This window comes from Xiphophorus maculatus, chromosome 13, assembly GCF_002775205.1.
Source record: "Xiphophorus maculatus strain JP 163 A chromosome 13, X_maculatus-5.0-male, whole genome shotgun sequence".
NCBI classification, from domain to species: domain Eukaryota; kingdom Metazoa; phylum Chordata; class Actinopteri; order Cyprinodontiformes; family Poeciliidae; genus Xiphophorus; species Xiphophorus maculatus.
In genome coordinates this window covers 10,293,520-10,311,088 of record NC_036455.1, presented here as the reverse complement: position 1 = coordinate 10,311,088, position 17,569 = coordinate 10,293,520, and the positions used below count along the sequence as shown (strand labels likewise).

At 34.3% G+C, this 17,569-nt stretch overlaps 2 protein-coding genes across 8 annotated transcripts in view; one reads left to right on the top strand and one right to left on the bottom strand.

The window, feature by feature from the left end:
• LOC102232109 (collagen alpha-1(XIV) chain-like) overlaps positions 1 to 17,569 on the top strand; it is a 139,722-nt gene that overhangs the window by 103,444 nt on the left and 18,709 nt on the right. For all 4 annotated transcript variants that reach the window (XM_023345509.1, XM_023345507.1, XM_023345506.1 and 1 more), the window contains 4 exons: positions 2,403 to 2,561; positions 3,445 to 3,522; positions 4,258 to 4,344; positions 4,727 to 4,780. In XM_023345509.1, the coding sequence (XP_023201277.1) occupies positions 2,403 to 2,561; positions 3,445 to 3,522; positions 4,258 to 4,344; positions 4,727 to 4,780 (378 nt within the window). The remainder of the gene's footprint in view (positions 1 to 2,402; positions 2,562 to 3,444; positions 3,523 to 4,257; positions 4,345 to 4,726; positions 4,781 to 17,569) is intronic.
• Positions 5,977 to 17,021, bottom strand: LOC111610656 (CD209 antigen-like protein C). 4 transcript variants are annotated; one of them, XM_023345511.1, is made up of 9 exons: positions 16,599 to 17,017; positions 13,332 to 15,042; positions 13,112 to 13,228; positions 10,221 to 10,268; positions 10,073 to 10,117; positions 9,689 to 9,793; positions 9,304 to 9,446; positions 8,384 to 8,502; positions 5,977 to 7,103 (listed from the first exon to the last, which is right to left on the bottom strand). In XM_023345511.1, exons 2-9 carry the CDS (start codon positions 13,480 to 13,482, stop codon positions 6,983 to 6,985), a joined length of 849 nt encoding a protein of 282 aa, XP_023201279.1. In that variant the 5' UTR covers positions 13,483 to 15,042; positions 16,599 to 17,017; the 3' UTR covers positions 5,977 to 6,982. The 4 variants fall into 4 exon arrangements, with proteins under 4 accessions (XP_023201279.1, XP_023201281.1, XP_023201278.1 ...); XM_023345513.1 differs by lacking the exon at positions 10,073 to 10,117 and having other exon boundaries at positions 16,599 to 17,021; XM_023345510.1 differs by lacking the exon at positions 13,112 to 13,228 and having other exon boundaries at positions 14,926 to 15,042; positions 16,599 to 17,016.

Sequence of the window (17,569 nt, the reverse complement as noted above, 5' to 3'; positions counted from 1 at the left end):
AGTTTTTTGCCTGATTTTGATGACCCTTTAGTGCTGCAAAATAATAATATTAGTATTTTTACAGCACTTCTCTGCACTTCAGCTGAAAACGTCCTATTCTGACAGGTTGCACGAAAAATAGCTGGCACAACTGAGGCTATTCAGCAAAATTGTTGTCTTTTCCCTGCCTTATGTAAAAAGTAGTAGAAAGGATACATTTCATTTAAAATAAAGAAAAAGCAAAATAAGGGATTACAGTTGTTTGTTATCCTCCAAATGTCACTAAGAACTTCAAAGTCGCTTAAAGCTTCAGCTAAAATCAGAAGGTACTTTTCAGCTTTATGACCCTGCAGGATTCCGAAGCTCCTTCATAAACCTCAATAAGTTTGCCTCGGATTCGGTGTGATAAACAAAGTGATCTCTAATTGTGGGGCAGAAGAACATTTTAAAAGTTTTTTGACAAACAAAACTCGTGACAGCAATGTGTGCATTTTGCTCCCAGTGTGAATACTTTGAAGAATAACCTTTACCTTTAATTACCTCTCTGAGTCTTTGGGGTATTCATCAACCAGCTTTACATATCTACAGATTGAAACTTATTCTTCTCTGTAAAAGGATTTTTTTTTTTATTTAGATCTAAACTTTCACTGTTAAGACGTGAATATACGTTGTTGTAAATCTTTCCTCTGTAGCTCTGACTGTACATTTCGGGGTGTGTTTTTTCTGCTGTAACGTGAACCTCCTTCCCAGTCTCAAGTCTTTCTGCTTCTAACAGATTTTCTTTTGGACATGATTCATGTCTCTTTTATGTTGCTGAGCTTGTAACTTGAGACCTTCCTTTTTATCCCATTACTACAGATGAGACCCCAATCAGACTATTCATCCCGCACTCCCTCCCACTTTAACTCATAAACAACACCCTAAGATAGTATTACTCCTTGAGTCTGTGCTTGAGATTGTTGCCTATTCTGGCTCCAGAGTGAGCAGTCTGTCTTTTTCCTGTGCTGAAGTTTGGCTTCAGATGTAAGAGATCTGGCTTCAATCCCAGCCACTTTAAATGTAGCTGTCTTTCATTTATTTTAATTTCTCAGAGGGAATGTTCTATAGTTTACAGATGTCTGCAAAATAATGCTAAGTATGAACTGACATGGTGAGATTTTATAATAAAATTAAACAAAAGGATATCTTTTTTGATCATGATATGAGTTATTTTAGGAACATGAGATCAAAATAATCAAAATAAAAAATAACTGGAAGGATGATATGTTTAGGTTCCTGTTTTAAGAAAACTATGTCATAGTTAGACACACATGAACTATAAAATGTCCCTGACTGCTGATCTGTATCAAAACAGTTTAATTCAATGTTTAACAATTTTAAATGAACACAGGTAATGTGAACCCATGAAATAGTTTTGCATATCTTGGCTTCTTCATCTGTATTTTTCATTTTAATCTCATTGCCTCACTTTGATTTCTTTTCCTGGAATCTGAACGTGAAGCTGCTATTATGTGTTTGACACCAATTAAACAGAATATCTCACCCCAGGTTGTCAAGGTGTCACATTTCTGAAACAGAGGGACTTCTCAGTTCAACACACAAACAACTATGTTGCTGAGAACAATACCAGCATCTGTAGTTTATAAAAAGAAGTTTGTTAACATTGCACCAAGTAAGCTATGACAGTCTGCATATGGTCAGCAAAACTGAGTGATCTTCCTACAGTTATCACATCTGTAAAAGGTAGGAAGTCACTAAAGTGATAATTTGGGCTAATATCTGATAGCAATATTGCTTTTATGGCTGATAGCCAATATTTACCAATCACCAGACTCTGGGATGAAAAATCAGGAAGAAGTAGAGACTATATAAATGATCTAATTTTAAATAATATGTTATCATTAGCACATCTAATTCACCTCTTGGTATCTGTCCATCTGTTTTTCTCTATTTATTCAATTTTTAGTATATAAAATAAAAAATTATTCATTTATGTAGGTAGAATTTTTTCAAAGCCATGCACTGAGACTATTTTGAAGCCCAGATTTCAGTCCAGGTTCTGGTAAATGCATTCAGTTTTATTTACAAATAACTATTTCCCCCACATTTGTAACTTTTATTTCATGCTATGGGTGTTGCATAGATGTACCTGCATTATCTGCTGGAAAATTGTCCAAGAAACTGGATTCATTTACAGCTGTACACAAGTAGAGGGAGCTCTTCTCCTGCTATTTAAACAGCTACCCGTTCTCTTCGGCTTATCGGTTTTCCTAATGTTACATTTGATCAGCATCTTATTTGTAGTAACTACTATGATTAATAATAGTGGCATAAAGTTCAGATCCTATAGCAGTATATGTTAGGTGCTTCAAGGTTTCTTCTAAGTCTTTATGAAGTTCTGGTTTATTTCTGGTTTAATGCAGCTGCACATTGCAATCAGCAAGACGAGTGCCAAAGTGTTCATCGACTGCAAAATGGTGGCAGAGAAGTTCATCAACGCAGCAGGAAACATCACCACAGATGGAGTGGAAGTTCTGGGCAGGATGGTTCGTTCCCGAGAGAACAAGGACAACTCTGCACCGGTAAATGGAGCGTTCACACGCAGCGCACCACATGCAGTACTACACCACTAGATTCCACTTTACTCTCTGTCCAGATCAGATCATTATTGATTACTGAAGCAGCTAAATTCTTACCCTAATATGATGCAAACTTAAGGTTTGAGCCTTTAAACAATCCATGACCACAGAGTATAATTTTATTCCCAGCAGGTCTCGGATCTTTAGTCTGGTTATTACTGGTCCATCTGATTGGCCGGGTCACAGAGATCATCTCAAGACGTCCTGTTAAGGAACATTAATTACAGTGATTGATTAGCAAAACAGTAGCAGTGTTTATGTTTGTGTCTTTTTTATTCATTTAACTTTCGGTCCACCTTCATTTGGAGTAAAATCTTTAAAACATATTTTAGTTTGAAAACAAAATACTGTCCAGTATTTAATATCAGAGATTCTCTTTTTGCTTTTTTGCTAATTCAGCCTCAATTTAGTGAGGGCCTGAAAGTGAACTGGCAAAATTTAAAGGTAAAATGAATAAATTTAAAATAAAATCCTAGGTAAGAAGCCAGACACATGTTGATATTTCCAACTGAATTTCCTCTTTTGACTTCATCTGTTTTAACATTTTCCATATTTTTCTGTTAAAAAACAACTTTTTAGATGGTTTTGAATGCTTCTTCTGTTTTTGGTTGGCAATCAGGTTAAACTTCATTACATTTCTGTTATGTCTGTAAAACTTGATCATAAATTAACTATACTGAGTCATATTATGAAGGCTTGGTGTTATGCAGGTTTATTTTTCCTAAATTAAATTCCAAACTTCACTGTAAAACAGTCTAACCCTTATATTCAATTTTTAGTTGCATTTTGATACATTCAGACTTGTATTCTGTTGTTTTTTCTGCAGTTCCAGCTCCAGAACTTTGACATTATTTGCAGCACATCCTGGGCCAACAGAGACAAGTGCTGTGAACTGCCTGGTCTGGTGAGATCAAATTTTAAAGTTGTTTGAGATTTGCCTTTTTGATTTTGCTACTTTGGCAAAATTGGATACTACTAAGTCAGAGTTTCCTTTTACATCGCCCATTTTTAAAATTTATTTCACTTATAAAAGTTTTTTCACATTTTCTAAAAGTTGGCTTCTGCTATGAAGTGAAATGTTAGACATGATGCTCTTTGTGTTTTCACTTAACTTCAGTGAAATCCTTTTTTCAGCTAATAGCTTATTAGAGAAAAGTCAAGACAGAGGTCAGTCATAACAAGTTAAGTGTTGTGAGTGAATTATATTTCATAAACCTTTAAACATCCAATGAGTTTGAATTTGTTGAATTTCAATACAACTAGGCCAGAGAAAAGTTTCAAAAACTAGTTTCTATTGTACCTCAGATGGAGATTATTTTATAGATTTATACACTAATCTTCTTCCATCAGTTTATTAGTTCATGTTTAATATCAAACCTTTACTTTGCTTGCTTTTTTCATATTTAAACCCTTTTTTTTTACCAGTTATTTGTTAATTAATTCTTACATTGTGTGTGAATTGTGAGACAGTTATTTTTTGTTTTTAAGCATATGCACTGACTGATGGCACCTTTTAAATTTCGTTGTCCTTGTGACAATGACAATAAAGATTTTTCTTATCTCTTATCTTATCTTATCTTTTGTCATCACATTAAGTTTCATTTTTCTTTGTCATTTGCATGGTATTTTCATCATCCAGAGGAAGGAGGTAGACTGTCCAGCTTTACCCAAAGCCTGCACCTGCACACAGGACAGCAAAGGTCCAGCTGGTCCTCCCGGAGTGCCTGTGAGCAACTTATTATGTTTATCCTGGTTTTCTATTAGAAGTAAAGCAGCTTTGTTACTAAAAAGCAGATAGAAGAAAACCTTACATGTGATTTCAGTATATAAGACTTTTCAACAGCACAGATTAACTGAAGGACTTCCATGTTGCCCAATGTTCAGTTGGCAAACAGAGATCATATCATATATACTAATCCATCCAGTCAAACAATCTTTAATTTGCAGCTTAAGTTGCTTTGGTTTCATTATTTTACTTGTTCTCTTTCACTTATTTCCCAACTTTATTGTGGAGTCATTTTTTTCATTCCTTTCACACACAAAACATGTTTATGTCCTAAGTGTTGTTGCTCTTGTATATCTAATTACACTGTTTTTGTGTCTAACAGGGCGGTCCTGGAATCAGAGGGGCCAGAGGTGATCGTGGAGAGCCCGGTCCTGTGGTAAGTTGTACTGCTTTACTCTTTTTAAAGCCACCGCTGCGTGGAAAGGGTGATTAAAATGTGTATATTTCTGAATTAAATCTAAGAGCAAGTGTAATTTTAGAAAAAAATACATCCTCATTAATTCAACTGTAGTTTCTACTGAGTCGTGCTGGTTGTTTGTGAGCTGAAAAAATGTTGTTTAGTAAATTCGGTGCAATTTTATTTGCACAGGCAAGTCTTGTAAAGAACTCTCCTTATCCGTGGCTTCACATATTGAAAACAACAAGCCAAGGACGAATGGGTTTTTCAGTATCACCCTTATTTGATATTTTTAGTCCAGAAGTATTATATTTAAATGCATTGCAGGAAAACAAGGCCTACATTAAAATATTCTTCTAATTTCAAGATTTGTGACATCTTTTTCTTTGCTTCCCTGTTATTTCCAAGAGCACATGATTACTATTTTGTTTGACTTTTTCTCTGTCCTTGAAGTTTATTCTTTATCCAGTGATTTTTGATGAGTATGTCAAAGGTGATCTGTTGGATGTACCATTTCTAAATAATAACCCAATTTGGTTATAAAGTGAAACAAAAAATATTAGTTTTTTAGCTATCGTATCAGGTGGCCATGCTGTGTTTGATGTATGGATAATTATAGCTGCTTTGCTCTTAGTTGTTTGACTTGGTGGTGGCTAAAGGACCAAGTAACTCAGATTCAGATTGTGTTTTTTTAAGATTGTAAAGTTAATTTTATGGTATTGCTGATATTAATCATTCCTAATTCAAATCGGTGATATTCATTCATGTACCCACAGTTATTTTGCATCATGTGAGTTGTGGTGTAAATACCCTAATATATTCAGTTTGTGGCATGTTGGAGCATAAGAGATTAATTACCAAAGACTAATTATTTTAATTTTTGATGGGCAGGATACTGAGTTCTGGTCATGTCTTTTTGATGTGCTTATGGCCTACAATAATTAGATAGAAAGTCATTTTTAAGGCCCAGTTCAGTTCCCTTTGTGACAAGTTTTAGCAGGAAACATCACAGCTTAAAAGTTTAATAGACAAATAATTGAGAAGTGTTCCTTCTGCAAACACAACAAATGAAAATAAGATGTAAGAGGAACCTAAAACATGCAACTTTTAATGGATGGTTTTATATAACCCAGTTGCCTGTAATCTTTAAATAATCGCATTACATGATTGTGTGTTGACCTCAAAGTTTTTATTCTAACAGTAAATCCAGCCAATGAACAAAACAGCAATAAATCTATTAGCAAATGCCTCATGACACAACTAAAGTAGCACAAACACCATATTATCCATATTATCAGGTGTAAAATGAACTAAAACAATCAACTCTGGACCTGTTAACTCTTAAAGGAAAAAAATATTACAAATGCACCACATTTTATGACTGTAGAAATATGTCTAATAATAGACGTAATATAACTGTCAGATGAACAGAATTGATTTACAGTTATTTTTTTTAACTTTAGCTCTATTTCTTGATAATTACATTATTACTACTGCAGATGTTTTAGGAAGTGTTTGTGTAACTGAAGCTTGACATACGCTTCATGCGTATGTCAAGCGTACACCACAGACAAGTACATGTATGTCTGTGGTGTAACAAGTACACCACAGAACAATAGCTCTGCTTAAAACAGGAAATTACAAATTAGCTGTTAATTTATTATCTAAAGACTTGTAAATTGCACTCGTACCATCAATTTTATGTTTAAATCTCATCAAAACAGATGGACTGTTTTCTTCTTGATGATAAATCAAACATGTTTAAGTGGGAGTCTGGGAGAAAAAATAATTTATTTTCATAAAATTATCCTTATCTACTTGATGGGGGATCATACAACATGGATAAGGAAAGGATAATAAAATTAAAACAACAAGCTCTCCCTTTTACTTTTACAACTTTAGAATATAGTTTATTTTGTGTCATCCATGTTGAAACTTTACAGTTTTTTAAATTTGTCAAAATATAAAATTTATTACAATGACAAACCTTTGTAAACTCAGTCGGTTAAAAATACTCTACAGATATACATACTTAATGAAAGCATCATGTGTTGTCATTAGGTTACATTGTACCTCTGCATAAACCTTAGAAAGAAACTTTAAACAAGAAGCTGTGACTCAATAAACCTAAACATCATTTTAAAAAAATAAGGTGGTGGTTACTTTCTCTGGTTTGAAACTTTATTTCTCACAAATCCAGTTGTGGTAATTGTTATATGCTTGTTTCCATTTCCCTTCAGAATTGCAGCATATTGCATATGATGGGTAATCATTATATGTTGGCCATCCTCTTCCCCAAAACCTGTGGGGAAAAATAAAACTTTGTTAAACATGACTCATTTACTGTCAGAAATCAATACATTTTTCATTTTTATGTCCAAGTACTTTTTTTTTATTTAATTTTTTTTTTTGCATACACTGGGAGAACTGGGGGAGAATCAGGTTTATTTTATCTACAGGAGCTCATCCTACACATTTATGTCTACTTTCTGTATTCTTCTCATTGTCTTTATCTTGGCTGTCCTTAATTATTTCCTGGAAGTGTCTATGCTTTTAAAAGTCTTAAAGGTTTTCAGACATTAAAGATTTCAGCTGCTGTGACTGGTAGTGAAGGATGTATTAGTGGCTTTAATGATTTTAACTACCTCATAAAACAGCGTTTGATATGGTCCTCAACTTCTTCAGGAAATGTCACTTCCTGTTTTCTTTTTTTCTTAGTTAGTTGCTGCCTTTGCTTCCTGTATTATTTGGTAGTTGTTGCTAATATGATCTTCAATTTGCTCAGGATAGTTTTTTTTTTCCCTGGGTTTGTTATTGCCAGATTCTGGTATTTATTTATTTCTGTTTGTTTCAGTCTTTGCTCACATTAGCTGTATTATTTATTTGTCTTGGTTTGGTATTGTCTGCCTTTGGTCTTCCCGTGCGACTCTGCCTGTATTTTTGTTTCTTTTCCACTAAATTTCTAGTTTCTGCAATCAGCTCAATCATTTCTTCACCTCTAATCCTTCATCATTAATCCAGATAGTTTACCTAAATTAGTGTTGAATGGTTTTATTTAGAGAAAAAATGTTTTTGCAGGAAAGTTTGGTTTTAGATTTCCTCTAATCGTTATTGCTTTAAATCTGTTATGTACATCATAGCAGATATAGGAGCAAAATGGCTTAAATGGAAAACAAAAACCAACTGAAATTACTTTGCTTTTTTTGTCTTCTAAAAAGTTACCAATAGTTTCTGAAAGGCATTGTACCTTTTCCACTGAGAGAATCCAAGTAGCTGGTTGGATTCTCAAATATTTTTTTGTTTTGACTTTTTATGTCACATTTAAATTGCATTACATAGAAATGCTAATTTTGCTGTAATGTATTTTAAATCATCACTGAGCCAACAAATATGATTTTGGGGTCCAAATGTAAAACTAATCCATTCATATATGTATATATAAAAAAAGAAAAATACTATTTTGCTGTGGAGCACCAGTGGGTAACCATGACACCACAGTGGCACTAACAAATGAGTTCAATGTAATGTGGGTCCATCTTTCAAGAATTTCTTATACATAAGTCATTTTTAAGATTAACTCACGATTGTGTCAGTGGTGATTCATCCACCCATTTCCAGTCATACGTCCATTGCCCACCTATCCACTTGTATTGAAGACCAATCCAGGATTCTCCATTTTTATTAAACTGTTTTATAAATTCCTAGTTGAGGAAAAAAAAAAGACATGTTTTCTTTAAAATGGCATAGGTAGGCTGATGTAATAAAATAAAAAAATGTGCGCTTATACAAAGTGAGTCTAACATAACTGAATTTCTGAATTTTACCAGAAATCTTTGTGAAACATGGACTGATTCCTCTTAAGTTTGTTCATTTAATAGCTGAAGATGATAAATTAATGGTAATTTTATGCCTCTTGCCCCCTTTGAACATGTCCCTGTGTCATATAGAGTATAGAGTTTGCAGAGCAAAGCATACTCTCCAGACTAAGTCAAGTTCTCTACTTAAAATAATCTAGATCACGTTTTCTGTAAATTCTGGATGGCAGAAAATTATCATCTATATTTCTGCCTTCTGGAATAAAACTTTGTTTTTGCTGAAATAATTTAGAACAAAGATTTATAACAGCTGTATTGTTGCACAGAGATTAACAAAAACAACTTGCTCTGATGCCCAACAAATAAGATCTGTATTGTTTAGTGTAATGACGCTGAAAGATTAAATATTTTCTTCATTCTTTAATAATTTGGCTGCAGTGATACTTGTCTCTTTTTTTGTTGTTTTGTGACCAGCCTTCTTTGTGTCATATCAGTGTAATTTGTCATCTTATTTTATCTTCACCTGTTTTACTTAAAATGAGGGCTTCATTGTATTGCTGAATCATTTTTCATTAGGAATTTTAATTGTTTAAACAATTCATTAAGAAACACAGCTCACATAAAATTAGGTCAGATCTCAAGTTGGTAAATTCATATGAAAGATCACACATATATGAAAGGACTCACCTGTTCAGCTTTACTGTTTATGATCACCAGATGAGCTCCTTCTTTCTCACAGTATATCTTGCTATTATCCCAATTATTTTTCTCCTCGCCTTTAAAGTAACAGCTGCTTCCAAATCGGGTCCATCTATCTGGGCACCTCTTTCCTTTATACAAGGTCAGAGTTTTAGTAAGAGTTATGTTGAATACATCAGTCAACATTTGCTAAATCATTTAATTCAACAACACTGTTTTTCTTTTTCTTTAGATTATTCCTAACAAGTTTGTCTTTTTTTTTCAGTGTTTGTATTCCAACTAACAAATCAAATTAAATTTGGAAAAATGCAAACGATGATTCTGTGTGTGTAATACATATTTTTATTTCCAGTTTTCCACTTTTTTTTCTTACCTGTACTTGTATTGTTCAATCTGTTTACTTGATCAGTCAGTTGATTGTGATTTTTGCTGAGTATTTCATAGCTTTTGTGTAGCTGACTGTAGTTGGCTGCCATTTCTGAAGAACAACGTCCATTGGTTAATAAGTGAAGCAAAAAACAATTTAACAATTGTGAATATACTGGTTAAATATGAAATAAGGGGGCGTGCTATGGTGGCGCAGGGGGTTAGCATGCCCCACGTTTCGCGGGTTTGACTCCCGGTCCAGTCGACCTTTGCCGCATGTCTTCTCCCCTCTTCTCGCCCTCTTTCCTGTCTGCCTACTGTGGCAAAAAATACGAGCCACTAGCGCCGCAAAAAATAAAAAAATATTTTAAAAAAATGAAATAAGCCCTACCTAAAAGTTTGGCTTGTAACTGTAGCGTGTAATTTTCTCCCTTGTCTGAAAAATAACATTAATTAATTAGAAACTGAAGCCAAAAAAACCCCAAAACATTTAATGTCTAATTATGTTATTTGGTGTTTACGTATGAAATGTCTCTTACCTGAAAGGTGGCTCTGGTTGTTCTTCAGTTTGATGATTTCCAGAGTGACTAAAGGATGAATGAAACAGAATTGTTATGTTAAATCAGCAGTTTTATAGTAGTTTATGAATTTTATCATGAATTTTATTATTCCCAGCTGGTGATCAGGTAAATTTCCTGTTTTTAATGATGTACAAGCAAGATGTTCAAAATAAATATTTTTCTTACTAATACAGTGAAATGAGGAAATGTCTGTCATAATGATGATTACAGCAATTCAATGCAATGGACTCTCCACTCTCCCTAAGGGTTTATTCAGGAGGAGGACTTTGGTGTGTTTGTCTGTTTCCTTCGTGAGTTTGGGTTCTGTTAGAGAGAAGATCTACTGGCTCTGTACTGTCTACACACCTGAGGATAATCACCTCATAGGAGACTAAGGAATATAAGAAACTGCAGGACCGTCACTAGTTTACCATTATGACCATTAAGTCTCTAGCCCTCCTGCATCCTCTTATGGCTTTCTGAAAAACTTTAATTTTCAACTTACTTTGTTTTCAAGTGATCTCAAGTTCTCTCCACATCCAAGCATCTCAAGATCCATCTGTGGAACAAGTTGCTCACTTGTTTCCTACATCTCCGATGCCTTCAGATACCTGACCAGGCTCACATCCGCTTTAGATCCTCAGACTCACCAGCATTCCCAGAACTCACCTCTGGAACATCTCATTCCTCCTCACTCCACACCACAACCTGACTTTCCCTACAACACCTACCTTCAGCTTCAAGCCACAGTTAGCCGGCAGTCTTACCTCCCACTGTTGGATTCTTCATTTTTGAACGCAGAATGACTTACCTCTTTGCCGTTCAGAAAATCCCAGACCTGATCTGTCCAGGTTGGCTTCAGTCTTAACTAAACATTCTAATGCTTTCACCAGTCTCACTGGTTTGATTGTGCAAGTGGGTCAGGAAATTACCAGCCACCATTGCTGCAAAGCTAGTGACTCGATGCAGTTGGTTGGTTTTCTTAGATGAAAAAACTTTTTTACTAATTTACAGAGTAAATTGAAATTCACTGCTTTGTTTTATAACTAGAATCAAATTTGAATGCATAGAATCGACTTTGAATCTGTTTATAGGATTGAACTGAATGTTATTTTGATGTAACTGGATTTGCTTATCAGTAAAGTGTCTTGAAATAACTTTTGTTAATCTGTGCTTACACACCTGGGGATAATCAGGTGAATTGAATTAAGCTCAACCTATTTATTTGTTTATCAAAGAACCAGTTCAAAATTTAACAACCAATGAAAACAAGTTATGTTGTAAATTGTGTAGCCTAAGTGAGGTAAATCTTCTAATGCCTTGTTTCTGTTTCTATTCTTTTTAACTGTTCTTTTCTTTCACTTGGGCTGGCGAAATTCAATACAGATAAGATATTAAAGACGCACACAGTAGTTTTACTTCAACTGCTTTCTGCCTCAATCTGACTCCAAATAGTTTGTATCAAAATCATTTGTTCAGTACAGTAAATTTGATAAGCAGTTAAACATTTTACAAGTTAAATTTGATAGCATTAGTTAATTGTATGCTGATAAAACACTAAATATTTTTTATTGTATATTTATACTGCTTATCATGAGGATTTCAAAAGTTATTTTTACTTTTTAGCAGTGCTTTTATTTGAAACTTCTAAAGAAAAAAAAAAACTTTTTCAGAAGCAGAAATATTCTAAGTACCGGTACTCAAAAATCTAAAATTAGACTAAAAATTCAATAAAATCACACCTAAACTACGACTTTAATTTCATTTTTTTTTCAATTTGATTCTTTCTGTATAACCTAGGTTATATAAGTAAAACCTGAGATTTTTAACAGAAATACAACAAAGTGTGGTAAAGATGCTGGTGAAAGTGAAGTCAGGTCACTCTTTGGTGAGCCTCACCACAAGCTACACTTAAAATTGCTGATCATCTTGAATATGGTTGAGTCAAAGCACATTTACAGAATTTCTTTTGAGTGTGAGGATAATCATAACTCACTGCACTCTTTGTAAACGCCATGAAGCATTTTCCCCACTGCTTTTCCTGGCTGTCCTATCACAATGCCACTGCCACAAGTATCTCATCTGCTCCACATGTTTCCGCACAATCCGTAGAAATTTCAGACTGGACGTTTCTGTACGTCCAGCATTAATTTTACCCATTGCAAATAAGTAAAAAATATTCTGCAGAGAACTCAGCGGATACCAATGTCTGTTCACGAGGAGCTTGATGTTAACACTGCAATATTTCGATTCTCTGAACTGCTCTGTAGGATCCTTTTTGTACAAATTAATTACTTCTCTGCCAGCCTGGTTCACATTGTATGCTTTCAGACCTTACATAGAATGTGGACATTCTTACAGATTGTTAACTTTTTAGTAGAGTCTTAATATTGTATTGGGGTCACCTAGATATTGTTCATATTTTGGAAACCTAGTAAATGATGCCAAACATGAAACTTTAAGTAAAATGTATGCTATTTATTTTCCTCAATCAGCTAAGAATCACCTCTGAGTAAATTCAATCAGGTATAACTGAATATTTTTTTTCTACTGGTGAAAAAATAAAAAAGCAATAAATCTAGAAATTGCCAATTATAACCACTGGAACAACACCTTTTAGCCTTTTAGCTGGTGCTAAACAGGTGTTAAATACTCAATTTTAGAGTCAATTTTAGAGCTATTATCGCTGAAAACAAACTCACAAGTTAACCACGTTGCGCTGTAAAAATGTCTGTCGTGATCTATAGCTCTCAAATCAACAGAGCGCTTCTTGATGAAAATTGTATTATGAATGCTTTATACATATGTTAATCCGGAATGTGATCGGAATACATTGAGAATATCTGTTTTAATGTGTTAGTTTTTCTTACAGGACACGATCAGACTGATGATCCCAGCTAATATCAATATGTACATCACCCGTCTGCTCAGTGTTGCAAATCTAGCAGACACTTTGTTGGCTGCAGGTTGATTTTCAATCTGCTTTCCTACAGAACCAAAGTTAAGAGAGAATAATTAACTTTAGTTGAACAGATAAACTCAAAATGACTAAAATGAACTTGTCCTGTTTGTCTCATTATCTTTACTTACCTCCTCCCAACTGAGAATCATCCATCATGTCATTTATATAGTTATAGATATTAACCTTCTTCTCCTCCCACTCTGCTGTTTCTTCTATCTTTGGTTTGCTGTATCTGACTCTTTGGATTAAATCTGGAGTGGACTTAATATCTGAGAACATCCTGACACAAATAAAACAGCTGAAGAGATGCTGGACTTTGCTCTCCACTTAGTGAACAGACTTTACTCCGAAAGAAACGTTGTTTTAAGCAGTGCGGTTAGAGCCACCATTTCCTGTCCAGCCCTCTTTCTGATTTCAGAAAAAAAACAACTTTGATGTAGAAGCATTTAAAGAAACAGGCATCGTTGGAGTCTTTTATTTTATTATAAGTAAACATTGCGAATAACTAAAATAGAAAAATCGTATTTAGTATTTTTAGTTCTACTGCCACATTACTAAAATACTTATTCATTCATATTCATACCATATTGTTTTTTCTTACACACAGTAAAAAAATAAGTTGTTGATGGAAGTTCTTCTTTTCTTTTGAGCAGCAGTGTTTGCAGGAAGGGCAGCCAAATATACCCTTCATGCAAAGAGCTCAACAAGTACACCACAAAGTAGCATGTCTATTTCAAACAGGAAATGAAACTTAAGCTGCTAAACTATTCTCTATAGGCTTATAAGGAAACAGAAGTAAAACATTTTTCTTATGTTGAGAATTGGTCTCATCAAACAAATGACCTTTTTGTTTGACTAATAAGGCTGTTAGATTCTCAATAATCATAGGAATAGTTCATTTAATGATTTTATAAAAGCATGCGTATGATAACCGGTCCTAATGTGCTAACTGTTATTAGTCGTTGGTAGACAGGGAGTCTGGAAAAATGATTAATATTCCTGTTCTGTTTTCTTTTATAAAAAAGTGTATTATATCAAACTGTAATAACTGGAGTGATTAATTTCTTGTTGAATCAAACAGAAATCAGAACAGCTGGAAAATGTTTCTAGATTATTTTTTTATTTGTATTTTATACTTTTTAATTGTTCCAAATACCTAACAACATCTTCTGTCATATCTACTGTACCTCTCCTTCCCAAACAATGACCGCAGACATTTTTGTGTGCCAGTTTGCACTCCCTTCCCAAACATGCTAACAGTTGCAAAAACAGCCGTTACAGTTTGGTTCAGGTTTAACAAGTCACATTGCAGGTGGTACGTCATTACATGTAAATATCCTCCTCCCAGTATTGTGCAAGTTCTGATGATCAGCTTATCTTTTGTATATTCACAAATTTATTGCGTCTGCTATTCTCCTAAGTTTGCTGAATCTTGGTTGCGTGCTATCAAGTTTGCATCTATGTTTGTCCACAAAAACCTTGAGGACATGAGGCCCATTGTGTTTGAAGACCCAGGAAAAACTGAATGCTCTTGCATATTTTTGTTGATTTTCTGCTGATGCAAAATGTCGGCAGTAAACCAGCTTCATGTCTGACTAAATTATCTTGTTGCAGTATAAACTGTGGGCTTATGTTAACTAATTAATTACAAAGCAATTTAATGCATTTTATCTGCATTTTGACTGAAATACATCTTGTATTGGTGTGTTTCACTTTTCTTACAGTATATGGCCGGGGTGATGATGGCAACTGACATTATAACCCATGGCAGCATTTTGCAGAGTTTTACTCTTCTGGAAGAACTTTTCCTGACAGCTGGTTGTCTTTGTGTCTGTTGGTCTGCAGAGGAAAAATTAGGGAGGAAATTAGCATTGAAATTGATCAGGGAGTAAAACGAATTTTATGTTCTTATATCTATGTATCTGGTTTAAATACATTATGTAGTATTAGGTCTTAAATTTTTTCTTAAGGCTCATTTTGACCAACTGTTGTTTAGGGCATAAACTGTTAATAGACAAAAACCTATAAAAACATATCCAATCAAATAACAGAAAAAGAAAATTCACTATTGAAATCAAAATATATCCCTTAAAACCAGGTATTTCTGGAACATGAAGGTTTGTCTAATAATTTAGATTAAATTAAATCGGTGGTTAGAATCAAAAAGTTAAATATTACATGTTTGAAGTATTTATTTGTTTGAAGTATTTATTAGCACACACAGCTAATGTCTATATTAGCTCTGTGGGCTAATTGAGACCTCACTGCAGCTAAGAGCATCATTTCATTTATTATTTCCACCAGGAAAAAGAAATCAGCATCTACCTTGAGCTTTTCAGAGGAAACATATTGGAGCTTTAGATGCTATAAAATTTTCTGACAGACAACTCTGCTGACTTAGGACTTAACATGTGAGTCATCTTGGATTCAATATCCCTCCATGATTCCTCTAGATTCTGGGATATTCATTTTCAAATGAATGCAAAATAATCTTTTGTCTGGAGGGAGATCTTTGTGCCAGTGAGCAACAATATTTTTTTCTCTCTTTAGTCTAGTTAAGATTCCTCTGAACTTGTTTCTGATTTAGGAGTGGCTTACACAATGGACATGACAGTTGTAGACCTTTTACAACTAGATTCCTCTAGATGCCTCTTGAAGGATTGAGTCCAGCTTTATGAATCACCCTCAAACTATTCAACAGGCTTTGCTTCCCATTCCTCTCCAGGCAGTTACCCCTGTAGTTTCTGCACCTCGTTTCTCCTTCCTCTGAAATGTCCATCTATATTCCTGGCTAGTGCTGTGTGAACAGGTGGCTTCTTTAACAATTTCTGTCTGAGGTGCTTTCTGCTTATGAAGGGAGTAAGTGACAGTCTGCTGGACAGCCATCAAGTCAGTAGTGATCTCCATAAATTTGTTTGCCATAACATGATTTTTATTGATTACAAATAAAATTTCCATTTTATGAATTGGCTTATGCTAATGGAAACATTAGCATAAGCCAATTCAGAGAATTAACAGAATGCTTGATATGTTTTGTTCTGTGTATACTGAATCTAGACAATCTCGGGTTTACCTTTTGAGTTAAATTACTAAAACATGATGTTTTGATACCATTAAGACTTTTTGTGATACTAGCTCTATGTCGTCTATGAGGCTATGTGGGCTAATCTAGCCCTCAACACCGTTAAGGACAATGATCATTTGATGCACATAATCTGGATTTGACACAATAACACATTTAGATGTTTATCCTAAAACAAACATGGAGACATTGTCATGCAAGAAGAGATGGTGGGTGCTTAAATCTGTGTTTTAGTGCTTAAAAATAACCAACATTCAGGACCTCACTCAAAGAAGCCAAAGAAAAGTCACATGATGTCCTAAATTTTACTTACCATCTTCTTGTGGCTGAGAAACAGAGCAGTAATCATCAACGTCTTCTGCAGACTCGTAGATATTTACCTCCTTATCCTCCCAGTCTGTTCTGTTCTCTTGCTCATTTCTGGTATATCTCACCTTCTTGGATAACTGTACTTTTGAGTAAATATCTGAGGACATTTTGATACAGCTAAGTCCTGGACTTGATTCCTCTGTTTGTATTTTGTGAAGTTCAAATCTACACTTTTATCATATAGCATCAAAATCTGGCTGTCAGGACTGCTTCTTCTGCTGCTATTTTTGACAACCCTGTCTTCTGGTTTCAGAAGAAAAAAAATGAGGAAGTGGCTATGCTTAAAGACACACACACAGTTAGGCCATCAGGTTATTTGCATAAGAAGCCCATACCATGAATTTGTGTTTATCATTATTATTTTTTGTAAAACAGATAACATAGCCCAAAAAGACATAGTTTTTAGGGATAGACTTTTCTTTTTTTGTATTTCATTGATGGTGTATTGAGGTATGTTTGAACTTCTCACAAACCACACAAACTCTTGCACAGCAGATTAACATTTTTTCCACAGGAAATGTTTGACTGCAAGTTCTGTTTTTTCTAATGAAGAAACCGAAAGTGTTTTTCTCTGACCTCTCATTATTGAGAAACATAAACCATGACAGATAATATTTTAGGATCTTAGGACTTTCAAACAAGATATTAGGTCATGTGCATCATACCATCTTTACAGATGAAATATCTTTACTGCTTTGTTTAGTTAGATTTCAGATGAACCTAATGTTATGGGAACCTTTTTAATAGCTTTTGTGGTTTATGGTATTCATTGGAATCATCATTCAGATACCTTCATTTTTAATTATTGAAATTTATATTACTTCTGCATCACTATGCCTCTTAATGCTGCTATTATGTTAATGTTTGTTTGAACTGGTTGCTAGTCATTCTAATGTGATGTTGTACAAGGAGGAG